This window comes from Brachyistius frenatus, unplaced genomic scaffold, assembly GCF_029030835.1.
Source record: "Brachyistius frenatus isolate BFR_SWC_R1_liver_20210118 unplaced genomic scaffold, ASM2903083v1 Contig_37, whole genome shotgun sequence".
NCBI lineage: Eukaryota > Metazoa > Chordata > Actinopteri > Embiotocidae > Brachyistius > Brachyistius frenatus.
Window position 1 is genome coordinate 1787859 of NW_027210636.1, and position 16721 is coordinate 1804579.

At 42.2% G+C, this 16721-nt stretch overlaps 1 protein-coding gene across 3 annotated transcripts; it reads left to right on the forward strand.

Annotated features, from left to right (window-relative positions):
- Positions 1-4458: 4458 nt before the first annotated feature.
- Positions 4459-16228, forward strand: ncaph (non-SMC condensin I complex, subunit H). Of its 3 annotated transcripts, none has more exons than XM_069701549.1 (18): positions 4459-4526; positions 6389-6611; positions 6738-6828; positions 6992-7084; positions 7499-7616; positions 7744-7883; positions 8771-8960; positions 9073-9155; positions 9840-10027; positions 10346-10491; positions 10709-10815; positions 12371-12490; positions 12741-12848; positions 13493-13636; positions 13727-13837; positions 14002-14081; positions 14677-14752; positions 15589-16227. In XM_069701549.1, exons 2-18 carry the CDS (start codon positions 6394-6396, stop codon positions 15646-15648), a joined length of 2073 nt encoding a protein of 690 aa, XP_069557650.1. In that variant the 5' UTR covers positions 4459-4526; positions 6389-6393; the 3' UTR covers positions 15649-16227. The 3 variants fall into 3 exon arrangements, with proteins under 3 accessions (XP_069557650.1, XP_069557651.1, XP_069557649.1); XM_069701550.1 differs by lacking the exon at positions 4459-4526 and adding an exon at positions 5208-5302 and having other exon boundaries at positions 14005-14081; positions 15589-16228; XM_069701548.1 differs by lacking the exon at positions 4459-4526 and adding an exon at positions 5208-5302.
- Positions 16229-16721: the final 493 nt, after the last annotated feature.

Sequence of the window (16721 nt, forward strand, 5' to 3'; positions counted from 1 at the left end):
CCAGCCGATGCCACACACACACACACACACACACACACACACACACACACACACACACACACACACACACACACACACACACACACACACACACACAGTCATGGAAATGGGACGGCCTTTTATTCATCTTGCTCCGTTGCCTGGGAACAAAAATTGGCGCACTCTGAATGGAGGTAAAACATCTGTAGGAGACGTAATTTACCTTAATGTTAACTCTATAATACGCTTGAGGGTATTTCATGTCTCTTTTTTTTTTTTTTAATTATTATTATGACCATAATAATAACTATAAAGCAACTGGGTGACGACAAATCATGGGTAGATTTTCACGCCGCACAAAGTTAGAGGTGTTTACGTGTCCTTTGTCAAATACCTCAACAGCACTGGACCTATTCAAGGAGTTTTACGATTATTGATCAGAAATGCAAAAAAAAAAAATCGAGCGTATACAGACGGTTGAACTTTCCCCTGTGATCGGCCGCAGGCGAGTCCGTTTCACGCAGAACGCCGGACGACTCGACGGGCTCACGTCAGTCGCGCTAATCACAATCTTCACTCTCTAATCAGCTGATCAAGAAATCAAATCAACATCTGGACTGCCACCACCTGCTCTCCTCATATGAGCACACCAGTATTCATGGGACGGCTTTGGGGTTATTCAGATGTGGAGCTTCTTCCCCCTGATGTACAGCAAAAATATAACATAAGACGCCATAAATTCAAAAGAGGTCGTAGAATTTTTATTTCCAGAGGAAACGCTGCGCTGATGTGGAAATATATCACACGTATGCCCCCGCGTTGCGTGCACGTCCGCGAGTGTTTGCTCACGTCTAAATCCCTGTGCGCGTGTTTGAAAGTGTCAATACGCTCTCCGTGGGCCTCCGTGAGTGCAAATGTGTGTTTGTGAGTGTGTAGAAAGAGAAACGAACATGCTGCCTGAAAGAAAAAGAAAAAAAAAAAAAGGCTCTTTTCCGTCTCTACGGGTTTAAACAGTCCGTCCTCGGCCGGTTTATCTGACCGTCCTCAGTTGGCTCTGATGAAAAGGTGGCAAAAATGTAAGACACGGACACGGTGGAGGTCAGGGAGTTGACATTTCTCTCCTGGATAAATGCCAGCTTTCACCCTCCACTGTAGATACATTACACCTTCAACTGCAAGAATGCCCTTTGAATACACCATCTCGGTACTTTAAAGGCACCATGTGGAGATTTCTTGTATACAAGCACACATGCTGCGTCCATTTTTTAAGCAATATTTTCCAACCTGCGTTGTTTGTTAGCAGCTAGTTAATGTTACATGGTTGTCGTTTCCTGTCTCTCTTGTAGTTTGTGTTTTTTGTGTTTCCTGTTTTATTTTGAAGGCCTTGGGTGTCTTGTCATTCCAGCGTGAACTTTGAAGTAAAAAGAAAAAGGATTTGGAACGAGTTTGCTTCCTTTTAAAGCCTCTTCTTCTTCTGTAACTTCTTCTTCTTTATCTGCTTCCCTTTGTGGGCGGAGCATCAGCGCCACCAACTGTCGTATCTTCCGTCACGCAAAGCATCGTGGGTCAGAACCGCCAGAGCAGCATGCTGGCCCGCGTACTGCAAAACACGAAAAAGCTTTTATTTCTCCATAAAACCTTCTGCTTTCGTCGTCGTGCGTTTTCTGTCGTCCCTCTTCCGTTTGGGATTTCATGACACTTTAGTGACACTTTAGTGGTTCACCGCCAACAACTGTCAATCTGTTCATCTGCTTGAAGCCATCTACAAGGTCGCAGCTTTGGTTTCCGAAGTGAGCGAGACGTAATCAAGTAAATTACAGCGCTGTGCAAAAGCTTCCATCCCGCGATGCCATCAGGGAGCCGTCTGATTGGTTCCAAATTCATTCTGCAGCGCGACAGAAATCCCAAACTCGCTGCTCACTCGCTGTCGTCTGTCTGTTCGTGCAATCCAAGACTCAGCCTTGATGTTGAGATCAGGGCTCCGTGGCGGCCACGCCATCTGTCTCCTTGTTCGCCCTATAGCTGGAGATCACGCAGCTCAATCACGCTGTATATGTTTGAGATATCTGGCATGCTGCAGAATGAATTTGGCCAGCGCTTCTCCACATTGAGGAGACAGATAGTTAGTATAATGAACTGCTAACTCCATTTGCAGATATGTAGCCACAAACCGTGCGCCGCATACGGTTTGAGTGCGATCAAAGTTAACCGACCCGTTAACTCTGAATTACCAGCAGCGTGTAGAGTCCAGAGCGAGTGTTGGAACGGAGTAAACGAACTTGAAAAAGAACTAAAGCGAGATCCGTTGTTTTAAAAAGAACCTCCAGCTAGAAATATTCAGCGTTGAGTAAAAAAAAAAAAGAGAATATAATTACCCGAGAAGCAGAGAGTCGCTTCGTCGTCCTCATCATCTCCCATCAACGAGCAGATGGGGAGAGAATCGATCAGACGGCCTCGACTTCCCGCTCGACAATTATAAAGGCTTTTCATTCGCTGCTCTCGCGTTTACGTTCGCTCTCGTTTTAATGTCACGACCGTACATCGCAGTGAAGTGCTTCTCCTCGGAAGGTAAACCCGCTCGAGACGGTTCTTGCCTTTGTTATCGTTAAAAAAAAATTACAAAAATAAAAAAAATAACCGGGATCAGAGAAAAAAAAGTCAGGGAGATTAATGGGGTGTTAACTTTTGAGAAAATCAAAATATTAAACCGCACGCCAGAGAGGCATTTGAGTTCCCCTCTCGGTGATCAGGATGTTTACGCAGCGCGGTTTACAGAAGGGCAGAAAGATGAATGATGTTTGGTTTTTTTTTTTTTCGAAGTCACAGCTTCAAGAGTCCCATTAGAGCTTCATGAGTCCCTTTGCTCCGGGTGCTTTGTGGAAAATCAGACTGAAATGAAAGAGGGCAAGTGCAGCGTGTACTAGACAAGCAAAGGCATCGTTTACATTGAGGTTGAAGGGAGAAGCACAACTTGGATATTCAGAACCCTATTTTTGTCCAGTTGAATGCAGCTGAAAGGGGAAGAAAAAAAAAAAGGAAGTGGGGAAGATGTTTACGTCAATATTTAAGTTGCCTTCGATTATTATCTTGATGACAAAGTAATAGGTTTGTGAAGTTAACAGGACTTTCTGGATCCTCTCAACAGTCAGACGTTGCACCTGCAGACACTACTCAGGGCTCAAATCTCCGGGGCACATTTAAATAGCAAATTCTTTGGGTTTTTACAGCCAATATTCTCCAAAAGACGAAAGTTAAAGGCTGAATACATTTTAGGGAACATGCAGAAATTATGTCGACTGTGATGTACATATATCAACAAAAATGAACTGTAAATTTACCCATTTATTAGGATTAAAGTTACAATAATGAAGCCATTTAAGCAGCATTTGTCCTTTCAATTAGGCTGCCGTTCCTTTAGAGAGAAATCATATGACTTTGAAACGTCCTACTTACTTGTTTTTTGAAGGGATATTAAAAATGAAGGAAACAGCACGTAATTCACATAAATTATGTGTATTTGACTTTTTGAGATGATAGTTGAGATGCAGGATAGTTTGTATAAAGCAGAACTAAATAGATCTAAGGACTCTCTTTAGAAAATTCAGTAGTTGTTATTTTTGAGCAAATAAGAAGTAAAAGTTTTGGTTGCCATCAATAAAGTTTAGAGTTTCTGTCTTGACTCATACAAGGTTGACATGATCAGAACTTAAACCAGCAAATCAAATGCAGAATAAAAAGTCAAGGGGGAAGCATCCTTCCAAAATGAAGGACATTTACAGAGTTTATCCGGAGTAATTAATTTTGAATTCAAAGCAAATAGGAGAAGGTGAAATGTTGTTTAGCGTGAATGCCAAATAAGCATTTGTTTTAACTCGCCCACATTGGAGTCTTACTTTTTACTGCCATCTAGTGAGCAGCCAATGTCTTTTTCATTGTTCTCATCCCGTCCTCTCGATTCCTTTTTCAAAGACTAATGATGGATTAATTCATATTTTTTTAATTTAATTCTCTGATTATTACAGTATTGTTCAGAATTTTTTTTTATCTTTCCCACTTTGCATATATTCAGTGGCGTGGAGGAAATGTAATTATATAGCCTGCTGTGCATTAATGAGAATTCGATGTGCGGATTGACAATCTCGACTTTATGAATGTGAACTCGTGATGTTTGAGGTGCAAAGAAGCCCCCCGGAGACGTGTGGGCTGACGTGCTATGAAAGGAAAGTCATTTCACTTTTACTAAACTCCAAGTTGACAAAAGTAGAAAAAAATATTTAAAAAATTGTTGAATGTTTGTTGTGTAAAGGAACACTACGGGTCAATGTTGCTCAATTTTAATAGAATTACACTGATGCAGGTCTGTTGTTTATGCTGGCTTTGCTCTGCAGGCAATTTTGATAAAACACGGTCGAATGGTGCATGTGTGCTTTTTTTTTCCTCTCCGGTGATGTGACGTTGTTTTGTTTGTTTTGAATCACAGCTGAGTGCCCTGCAGCCCCCAGCCGGCCGTGCTCCGCCTGACCCGACAGGATCACGCAACGCTGTTGGTATATGTCTGCACATTGGAAAGACACTCAGTGCTTTCAGTCAGCGATGGTTCTGGTGAAGGAACAGACCACCTGTACATCACAGGACTCATCATAGTGCCGGGGATCATGACAATCAAAACACTGTGCCAAAATGAGGGAGGGAAATGTGCATGCAGATATTTGTGTCATAGCAATACAATGTCCATTTTTTTTTCCAGCATTGCTGCCACAAAAATCTAAACTTTATTTTCAGCCACCTAGGGACAGGACTTTTTGCAAATTAGTTTTATTGTGTTACTAAATTCTGAGCGTAATCTAACATTCAGATTTTTCATGTATGAAAATTATAAAATGAGAAAATAAAAAGAGCATAATGTCAATAATAGTAAAGCAAGTACTTGATGCAAATAAATACAAACCTAAATATATAATAAATAAATATAAACCTATAGCCATAAAAAATTACAAGTAATATCCAAAACGATATGCATACTCCTATTACCAATAATAATAATAATAATAAAAATAATAATAATACAATTCTTCATTTTAATTTATATTTATTTTGGTGAAACAGTGAGTTTACTGGACATTTATTTTTTTCTGTCAGAGAATTAAAAACGATCAGTGGGCGTGGCTTAACGTCATGACGTTTACGGTTTACGTAAACCGTTCGGCGCAAAAATTCAAACGCCGAGCAGGAAGAACAACTCCATCTTTCTCTGTTCTCGGATGTTGTATTAGAAAATATAGCAACTGCCAGTGAGGCGGCGTCGGATTTTCGAGATTTCGAGGTAAGTTGAGCGAACTGAGCAGGTCTCGTGGTCAAGTTAAGTCAACAATGACCGTTCATAGCCGAGGCCGGCGTTGTTGTTGTGCTAACTCGCGTGTAAAGTTAGCCCCGTTAGCAGGCGGGCTAACGACCCGTCCGCGTTTGTTTTGGTCCGGTTCGACACGCGGCGAGCTCGCACGGGTCAGTTAGGTCGAGCACGGTGCGCCGAGGCGGACGTTTGCTTTCTCAAATCGCCCGCTGACGGCCGGTTTAATGCTACGCGACGGAAGTGCTTTTGTTTACGTGTGATCGGGACTCGAGCCGAGCGAGGCTCGTTTGAATCGAGTTAACGGGACTCGAGCGAAGGAGAACTTGGAGGCATTTTTATTTATTTTATTTATTCCCACCCCAAACTGTTTGTTTACGTTTGAATAAATACTCTTAATGTGTCTGCTTCAGCTTGACTTGTGAAACTTGGTATCTCAGTTGTGTCTCGGACTGTATGTATATTATATATATAGATATATACTGTACCGTATGTATATATATATATATATATATATATATATATGTTGACTGTGTTTATTGGTTTGTTGTATATAATATATAGAGATATTTAATGTACTGTATATATACTGTATGTACTGTGCATTTTATATTTTATATTCATATTTTTTATTTTATTGCTTTTCTATTATATTATTCTATGCTATTATTATTTTATTCTATTGTTTCTATTATTGCTCCTGTATGTATGCTGCTGTGGCGAAAAAATTTCCCCTCGGGGATTAATAAAGTATATACCATACCATACCACCGCCACCACCAAAACCACCTGATGTGAACATCTACGAGGCTGCACGCTGCTCCTGAAGAATTGATTTCCCCCCCAAACTTTTTATCTTTTCAGTGAATCCTGTGTAACTTTGAAAAAATGTTATCCAGTCAAAAAAAGTCATACTATAGTATGTCTTCAGAAATATGAACCGTAAAATATTGTACAAATACATATTTCATCTTTATCTCTCAAAGCTTTGAAGTATGATATCCAGCTATGTATCTTGAAGGTGACATGTTGTTTTTTTTTTATTTCCCTCTCCGTCTCCAGCTAAGATGAGTACAGCGTCCACACCGATGTCCCATGTGCGTCAAAAGTGGACGTCGTCCGCTTTGAAGAACAAGGGTATGTCCCCCGCAGCCTGCAGCACCCCGCTGCTGGCGGCCTTCCCCGGCAACGACGATGAACGGGAGCGTCGCCAGCGCAGGAGGTCGAGGGTCATCGACCTGCAATCCGCCAACGATTCCTCCTTCAACGACTCCGCGTCTCACAGGTAAACCTGCAGAGACAAAGGTCTTGACATGTGATTTTGAATCACGGCTATTAACGAACAATATCGATACGCCCGGCTGTCGCGTATATATCGATGGCTTAAAGACAATCCCGTATTTGTACGCAGCGCCGTGGGGACTCCCGCCGCCGTGCCCAAGTTGTCAAACGCGCAGATCTCCGAGCATTACTCCACCTGCATAAAACTCTCCACTGAGAATGTAAGTACGCGTGAACTGTGCGCACGCATTCGTAGTGTCTGGATCACAGAGAAATCAGATTTATGACGGATGTGATCATGCTTGTTCTCCTTTTCCTCTTTAAAGATAACCGCTCTTTTCCATTTTCTATGTTTTTAATGCAGTTATCTTTTTTTTTTGGCAGAAAATCACCACCAAAAATGCCTTTGGTCTTCATCTGATTGATTACATGGCTGATATCCTCAAACAGAAGGATTCTGAGCTCACTAACTTCAAGGTATGTTTTCTTGTTGTTGTTGTTTTTTTTTATCCACTTTATGATAACTCATTTTGAATAACTCCTCTGGTTTCCCCGAAAGTCTTTGAACTTTTGAGAAATCTGTTGAAGTTCAGATTTTGCGTCTGGCATAAACAATGTGTGACCGATGTCTGAAAGACTTCTTCTTTTTTTTATATACTTTTTTTTTTTACGTTTGAATCAGATAGGTGATAATCTTGAAGTTGATTTACTTTGAAGAATAAAATAATAAGAATAAAAGCTGCAGACACACTATCACAAAGGTCTGAAGGGACTGTGATTACATCTTTAAAATATGAAAATTTTTCTTCAAGGCGACTGCTGCACGTGGTGTGTTTTTCAATTCGGTTTGTGTAATATTTGCATCTTTTGTTTCTCGTGTGTGTCCCGAAGGTGGCCGCCGGCACGCTGGATGCCAGTACGAAGATCTACGCCGTGAGAGTGGATGCCGTTCACGCCGATGCCTACAGGGTGCTGGGTGGTCTGGGCGCTGAGACCAAACCCGGAGAGGGTGAGAGCCTCCTCGACTCGGCTGGATTAATATTGAAATACAGCAAAATCCTCCGCAGCTGGGGCTGTAAAACTCTGGCGGTCCGGCGTCGCTCGGATATTTGAAACGTTCTCCCTTTTTTCCGCAGACCACGGTTCTAAACGGGCGGACGGAGACGATGAAGGCGAAGTGACCGCCAAGCAGCCGAAGAAGAAGAGGCCTCCGAAGAGGACTGTGGAGCAGAACCTGAGCAACATCAACGGTGCTGATTCTGAGAGGAAGTGCGAGGTACGTTGGGATCTTTGTGTTTTTTTTGTAGTCATAAAAAGCGTTATTCGCATATTATTACTATTTACTATATGCTGTGTCAGCGGTTCATGTCGAGAGCCGCTGCGTCCACACGAAGCTTTTTGAGGAACCCAGGAGCTGAACTTGTGTTTTGATATTTATTTTTTCATTTTAATATTTATTTAAATCCTGACTTGAACTCAGAGAAAGGTTCGTTTTGCCCGCACTTAAGTACAGAGGTCACTTTGCTTAACTTTGATGGACGACGTCTCTGCAGTTTGAGCGTATCGTTCCCTTAAAGTATTTTTAATCCTCTTATTGCTGCTGAATGTCGGGCTGATGACTGATAAGTTTAAGTGCGATACGGATCAATTATTAGACACGGATCACTGAGCTTTTATCTGAGAAGATGCTTTGTGAGATTTCTGTTTTTTTTTCTCCTTTGTTCTGATTTGATTTGATTTATTTTTGCACAAATCTAAAAACACACAAGATTTTACAAGATAAAAAAAATATGCTGCGCAGTTCAGGGAGAAGCAGGAGTGCAACCACAGCAAAAATAATAAAGTCAGTATAAAAGCAAAAATATAGAAGTGTGGCGATGGATGAGTGTAAATGCGTATGTTGCAGTTAAAAAAATAAACGGCAGTTAAATGTTTTTTAAAGCACCTTGTAAAGCGTTTTTATGGAGGATCAGCTTTTTTTTTAATGAGGTGGAAGAAGCCATAATTTAGTTCCCCTACATCGTATTGAAAATCGACCTCTGCGGGAGAGAAATTTCCATTACGATGACATCACCCGGCCCTCTCGACCAACACACAGAAAGGATATTTTGCTCAGCCTGTTTTAAGTTCACATCGAGGTCACGGTGCTAAATTCTGCTCCAGGTGGACCCCGTGTTTCACCGGATGGCCTCGTCCTTCGACGAGAGCAGCACGGCCGGCGTCTTCCTGCCGGTTCTCTTCAGCGAGAGCAGTCGCTGCGAGCTGCTGTTTCCCTCCTACATGAACCTGCTGCAGTCCAGACCCTCCTACTCTCCTCCACCTCCACAGGGCGTCTCAGCATCCCCGTTCATGGGTAAAAAAAAATAAAATAAATGAACTGAATGTTTCTCTGAACTTTGTGTGTCATCATCAGCGGAGCTGCTAAAACCCCCGTCTCTCTCTTTCTGCGTTGTGTTTTCTGACAGCCGGACTGCAGCGTTCCCAGGAGAAAAGCTCCATCTGCCCCTCGCTGCAGGACTTCTCCTTCACTAGCTGGAACCCCGAGCAGGTCAGACAAACCACCAAACCTAAAAAAAAAAAAAAAAAAAAAAATTAAGCATTCACGTGAAATTCTTTCATATTTATGATATCAGGTGATCGTTTTAGGTGACAGAAAATGATCTGCTGTGTAGCGTTTTCTCTTAACGTTATAATGCGACAGAGTGGTTTTAAAACTCCGCTTAGTGCGTCATCCTCCTGACCTCCCGTGGTGAGCAGTGGCAGAGACGGAGAAAGCTTGTTTCACGCGGTGGTTTTCAGCGCGTGCTTTCAGAACGGGAAATTTATTCTCGCGTGTGGAGATGTAAGATTCAGCCAATCATCTTCACTCGGTGTCAAAAGCACTGTGATTCGGTGACGGGGTCTCACGTCCTGCAGGTCTCACTTGTTAAACTGTCTGGATTGATTTTGTTCATAATTTATTCTCGGCAACATTTTACCATACAAATGCACTGTACGCTGCCATTTTAGCTTCAAAAGTCATTACATAGGCTTGGAAAAGCACTGCGAGTCTGTATTTAGGATTCCTCTTTAAAAAAAAAAAACAACTCAAAGTTAGATCTTAAATTTCACTTCCAAAAGTCTTCATTTTGTAGTCGCTGACTCTAAAAGCTGCCGGAAACCAAGTGACGCGTCTTCTGTTAAAACGTGCACCTCGTCGTGATATTTCCGAACACCGCGCGCCTTCTTTCAGACTACGAATCAGCTCCTGGAGAAGATGAACCAGGGCGAACACGTGTTCGACGTGCACGCCGAGCCCGAGCCGGAGGAAGACGACGGCCCCGACTTCGACGCCGACTACGAGGAGGGATCGGGCGACTACGAGGAGGGATCCAAGGAGCACAGGGATCGATGCGAGGCCTCGGGCTCCGGCAAAGGAAGGCAAGAACTCCGCTGAACTTTTTTCCTCCGTTTTCTTATTCATTCATTTTTTTTTTTTATAGCATATAATTACAAATAACTATCATCGCCACAAAATGAGCTAATAAACGAGTGATGTGTGTGCGTGCATGTTTTTATATCCCGGTCTGAACCAAAAATGTAATTTGTCACTGTGGGGACCAACTTTGACGTCCCCAGAGGGTCCAGACTGCTTTTGGAGGGCTAAAACTTGTTCTTGGGGAGGTTTTAGGGGAACGGGCTGGTGAAACAAACGTGCGTGTTGTCTGGTTTGAATTGTTTCTCGTGATGATCGTACAGGGACGTGATTCCCATCGGAGGCGGAGACATCACCACCATGTGTCTGCAGCTGTCCTCTCAGCCCAGGGAGTACTCGTACTTCAGCCCCAGGACCATGGCCACCTGGGCCGGACCGGGATACTGGCAGTTCAAACCAAAGCACAAGTGTGAGTGAAATTAACGCTAAACGATAAGAGCGTCCCTATTTAAAACGATACCAGAAGTGCATCAGAAATGGACCGAGTTTGTGAGGCTGTCTTATTTTGTCCCAACGGCCGAGATGACTTTCTAATAGTTGACCTCCCCTACTGAACAATAATGATCTGTCTCATCTCTCCGCCTCTTTCTTTGTTTTTGTTTTTTTACGTACTTAATGTCATATAGTGGATCATTTGCCTGACAAGGAGACGCGGAAGAGGAAACCCAAAAAGACCTTTGAAATCGACTTCAGTGACGATGTCAACTTTGACACATACTTCCGCACCACAAGGGTAAAAAAAAAAAACATTTTTGACACTCTTTCCAAATACAACTTCCCTCCTCTTAAACTCTCTAAAATGTAAAGTATTATTATTATAAAGTATTAGGTTGCGCTGCCCGTGTTAACCACACTTATAACCATTTTTAAAAGGACTATTAGTGTAATGGGACCAAAAAAGTCACTTTAGAATTGATTTTCCACATAATCAACAAAATGTATCGTGTCTTTGTTGACAGCTCTAACTTCCTGAAATAGTTCATAACGATAACATTCATCACATCCATCTCGTATTTTAGAACATTTGACTGATCTATATTTTTGTCAGCAGAATTCGTGACGCTTTTATTTTGAAATGTAACTCTGGCAGGGTTTTTTTTTTTTTTTCCCTACAGGCAGGTTTTATGTTCCACATTTCAGTCCGATGCTTTGACACCCAACGACAGAGTCAGAGGTGATCCGTCTCCGCGTGTTTAATCCATTAATAAATATGGAGGTATTAAGGCCATAAGGTGCCCCCTTTTGTTTTTGTGTGTGTGTGTGTGGTAGCCATGGCAACACGGGATCCATGCAGCACTTGTGGGCACTCATTTTGATGCAGCCGGTGTCGCGGTTAAAGCGTCTGGAAATCTTTTTATGTCTCTGCTCGGGCAGCGCGGTTGATAAAGCGCAGCTGGATTTAATGCAGCGTTCATGCCGCCTCGCTCATATTGTCGAGTTGCACTTTCTGACCATTAAACGATCAGTTTGTTCAGAATAGATGAAGATACAGGATCAGCGTGAGCACGTCTCTCATGTCCTCAACCATGTGGGTGTTCTGGACCTGACAGCATTTCAGAATTTAAACTGGTCAGACACAACTACCTTTATTTTCATTTGTATTTATTTATTTTGTTTTGAATCATCTCTCATAAATATTCCAGGACATTTGCTCATCCGAGTACCGGATCTTGATGCTGCCTTTGAGACGCATGATGACACAACAAGCTCTAATAACTATGTTCACTCGTCGAATGAACGTCTGTAGGAGGCCTGTCGACTCTGCTTGTGTCCGACACAAGCGGCAATTAACAGCGACGTCACCCGTTGGTTTGAAAACGGCCGTTATGAAGCCTCGAGAATTTGTCCGCCGCCATCTTGCGAGTTCGGAGCGGTTTGGAGCAGGAAGTGACCATATTTGGGCGAGGGGGGGGGGGGGGGTCTGACTCGATCTGATTGGAAACCAGACGATACTACATCCCGCCCACCGATAGTTGTAACCTGACTGCGCCACAGGCCTGTCAATCAAACAGACACGCCCCCAAAAACACAGTGAATTTAGCGAATGACATACAGGAAAGTTGTGTAAAAAAAAAATGTATCGACTGAGAATTTGATGCGAGAAGTTGAATGGGGGTCAATGCAAACCGTCGCTTTTTGGGGCCGGCCCTCTAGTGGCGCTCGGTGGTATCGCAGCTTAAGGCGCTTCCGCGTCGGCCTCATTTTCCGAAGCCGGAAGCTACGTCCACTTTTATATACAAGCCTACGATACGACCCGAGTCTTAACGTCGTCTGCTTTCCCTTCGCAGGCTGCCACCACGAACACCAAGTCTGCGCTCAATGCCAGCAATAAGAAAACAAATCTCCCGGCAGACTTCCAGTTTCCCCCGGAGACGCTCTCCCAGCTCAGCCTCAAACCCTCCAGCACGGTGAGGCTTCTCTCATCACGGTTGAAACGGGCTTCTCTGCACATCTTCCAGAAAATTACAGCATCAAACTTACAAAAGAACAAAAAGGAAACTTGACACAACGCCATCAGAAAAATGTCCAGCAAACACGACTTGTGCAAAACAATACACACACTCATCTGATTTTTTTTTATTCTAAATCTCACAAGTAAGAGACGTGCTACAGTCACCGTATAATTCAAAGGATATATTTGGTTTTGTTTGACTCCAGTTGAGTAAAGAAGGCCAGAAGAGGCTGTCTGGAGAGCTCGGAGAAGGCATCGGAGATTACGACTACGACAACGCCAACGACACGGCCAACTTCTGTCCGGGTCTTCAGGTCTGAAACCAACTTCTCACACCACCTTTTGATTTTAATGCAATTTTGTTTATGTTTTTTTTTTTACTCTATTTTAACAGACTTTTTTTTTTATTGTTATTATTGAGGGATAAGTGGAAGGTGATACCACCTTTAAGATGATACCATATTTCAGTTAGCGTGGTCGGACTAATGCAGGATGGTCCTGTATTCTGTCTGTCTGGTGGATTCGCACCATGTTTTGGAGGAGAAAACTTTAGATGTTAAATCTTTTTTTTTTTAACTAACGAGAGACATTGGTGCAAACGGACCAATCATATCCCACCATACTACTACAAAATAAAAACTAATAGAAAGTAATACAGATTATATTAAATGACGATGACCTCAGCCTGGTTTAGATTTCGCCCTGCGTGACTTTTTCCCAACTTCTATCCAATCAAAAGGTTGAACGTTTCCAGCTAATTGATTGTTCTGCTCTTGATTGATTACTTTAAAAACAACGTGAAGACCGATCAGTCACAGCTGCACTGTAGAAGCAGCTAAAAAGAAGTGAGAACTCCTTAATCTCTTGAGGAATGAGACGCAGATGGTCATGAAAGCAAAGACTGACTCGAAACCACATCCATTTTTTTCTTTTTCCGGCATCTCGTCCTCCGTCTCAGGGAGGCGACAGTGACGACGACGTCGAAGGCTTCGCCGGTTCGGACGACGCGCACCCTTCAGGTGACGGCGTAGCTCCGCCCTCGCAAGATCTGGAGGGCGTGTCCACCTACGGGGAGGAGGACCTGGTGCCCGAACCGTACAGGGTGAGTCAACGGGACTGCGTTGGGAAGCGTCTCTCTTCGTGCACACGCTTACGATCGTCTTTGTTTGTTTGTTTGTTTGTTTGCGTTCAGGTCAACAAGATCGAGATCAACTACGCCAAGACGGCGAAGAAAATGGACATGAAGAGGCTCAAGACCAGCATGTGGACTCTCCTGACCGACAGCCCCGAGAAACCAACGGAGGTAAATCACTCTGCACCGAGACTCTCGTCCGCAGGAAGTAACGTGTGATGGCAAATGAATCGGTTCTTAGTTGTTGTTGTTTTTGTTTTTCAAGCCTCTCGGAGACGCGTCGACCGGCAGACGGTCGGGTTGATTCATTTTCCATCCCTTTCATGTTTTTCCAGCAGGTGGCGGAGACCGTGGAGAAATCCGAAGTGTGCGGCGAGAAAGTCTTCAGTCAGACCACGAAGACGCTGCTTCAAAGGTACCGGCGGGGAGACAAAAAACTCCCGTTGTGACGCCGCGATAACGCACATAAAGCACTCGCCACATGCAAATACATCAAATCTGTGCAGGCTACATTTGTTGTTGTCTATTTGTTGGCGTCAAGAATCAGGTATGGAAGTGCAGAAGGGAGCGTTTACCTCCAAAACGCCCATATTCACGTGAAGAATAATGTCCACCTACACATTCACCTCGATTTACGTCACATCAGAGCAACTATTCGAATTTAAAAACTTCTGCTTCCACAAAGGTTGAAACTTCGTGAAATTTGAATGTTTTCAAAAAGCTTTTTTTTTTGGCACTAAAGCTTCGAACTGCCGTGCAGTTTAGACGCGTCATTCAGCTTTTTGAATTCGTTCAAAGTGAATGTTCTTTACACCATCTCATCGAAACACAGATTCACTCATTGTGTCTTCCTCTTTTCAATTTCCAACTTCTGGTCACTGAGCGTGTAATTGGTTTCCAACTCTTAACAGTTAATAAACTTTCTGCTGATTTATAATCTCTTTTTTTTTTTTTAAGGATGAGATAACATTTTAATCTTAAACCCTTTCTGCGTCTTTGCGGCGCTGCAGATTGCCCAGCACGATGGCTCAGAACCTGTCGGTGCCGCTGGCGTTCGTCGCTCTGCTTCATCTCGCCAACGAAAAGGTCGGTGTCGTTTCCCGCAGAAGTTGAGGAATAAACATTTTGAAGTTGAATAGTATTAGTTCAACAAATATTTATTTTGTTGCCGAGTCAGCAGCCAGTTAGCTCAGGATAAAGACTGGAAACAGGGAAATAGACTCGGTTCTCCCTTTTCTAAGATGGCAATAAAATACCGATCAGTTCCTTGATCGGCGCCTTCCTGCTGGTTGCTTGGCAACCGCTACCCAACCAGGAAAAAGTACACATCGTTTAAACACCCCAGAAAAATCGTTAATCATCTTTTTTATATATATATATAGTTGCACTTGTGTACAAATCAAACAAACTACATTAAAATAATTAATTAGTGAACTAGAAAAGTGGAACTAAGAAAAGCTGCTGTTTGATCTTCTCATCTAACTTTCCAATCAAAAAAAAATTAAATGTCAAACTCCATATTTTATTTTTTGTAATTTTTTTTTATCTGGTTTGTTTTTGTTTAACATCAAACTTGATATGAAAAAAATGAAACTCTGTTTTTGTAGTTCATTATTTCAAGTCCAATTTGACAGGTGACAACAAATCATTTCTAAATAGTCACTTTTTTTTTTTTTTTTTGATTCTGGTGCAAGTTTTATGAAACACTCGTATATTTTTTATATATATATGATTAAATAATAACTATAGCATACCGATATATCAGTTTCCTGTGGATGTGACATAACGTACCAACATTTTGAAAAGAAATTAAGGGTTTTTGAAGCAGAAATTTAGTCATTCAATATTTAATTTTTACAGAGTTACACATCTCTTACAAATTTTGAGTTGTATTATATAATATCTCGTCGTTTTCTTGACAGAATTTGGAGCTGGTGAAGGTGGACGACATGTCGGATATCATCATCAGACAAGGCCATTAAGAAGAAATGAAAGACGGGAATCTGTACGCAGAATCTCTGCTATTCGTTCTCTACGTTTTCATAACTTTACTTTGTACATCTAATGTTTCTCTGTGAAGCTCTCCTGTTACTATTTCTGATCCTTTTTTTTAAAAAACATTTTTATCTTAGGAACTGTGCAAAAGTGGAATCTGTTTTTATCCCTTCTACTATTAGAATAATGTGTCTTATTTTGTACGACTGATTCCTATCCAGCGTGTAGATAATTTAACTGCTCGACCACAAAAAAAAAAAAAAAAAAAAGATGTATATTGTCAAAAGAAATAAAAAGCCGTTTCTTTTTTTTTTTTCTAAAATGCCCGTGCAGAGGTTAATTCGTACGGACGGTCTTCTTAGCACACTTTCAAAACGCCTGCCAGGCAGATTGTTTTTTTTTGTTGTTTTTTTTTTGCCAAATGGACGTAATGGCTGTGATTTATTTTTAGCTGGCTGTGATTCGGGGCAGCCTGCAGCAGCTCTCGGACACAATGGTGGATTAATGAACAGCGCTCGGGCCTCCGTAGCAGGGAGGCAAAACCGGTCGGTCGGGGCTGATGATGATGATGATGATGCTGCTGGCAGGTTGGGACGCAGTGTGACAACTGCAGGACGGAGGGGGGAGGGGGGGCGAGACTGAGCCGAGACGGGCTCGAGTTTAACTCCCGAGGGCTGGTTAAATGTCATCTATCCAGGAAATGATGAGGAATAACTAGTTCTACTCTCACCACAAAGAACATCTTTATCTAATTGAGTAGAATCTGTGACGTGGAACAAACAGCAGCTTCTGATCTAGAGCTCTTCTGTTATTACGTGTTATGAGGAAGGAGTTGCACGTTAGCCGTGTCAGGGCTTCTAGGATATTAACGGACTGTGTTTTACTTTATTTTATTCATCTATTTATTTATTGATGGGTTGATTTTTTTTTTTTTTGACTTTTTGTTTGTTTATCCAGATTTTTTGATTGATTTTTTTTTTTTTGTGTCCGATCTGCTGGACATTTTAATTTCCCCGTTTGGATGAATGAAGTCTGTAAACCATCTATTTAGATTTCATAT

Coding starts and splice junctions, on each gene's coding strand:
- ncaph (XM_069701549.1), top strand. CDS start 6,394: ATGAGTACAGCGTCCACACCGATGTCCCATGTGCGTCAAAAGTGGACG. Junction 6,829..6,991: donor TAAAACTCTCCACTGAGAAT/GTAAGTACGCGT, acceptor TTTTTTTGGCAG/AAAATCACCACCAAAAATGC. Junction 7,617..7,743: donor TGAGACCAAACCCGGAGAGG/GTGAGAGCCTCC, acceptor TTTTTTCCGCAG/ACCACGGTTCTAAACGGGCG.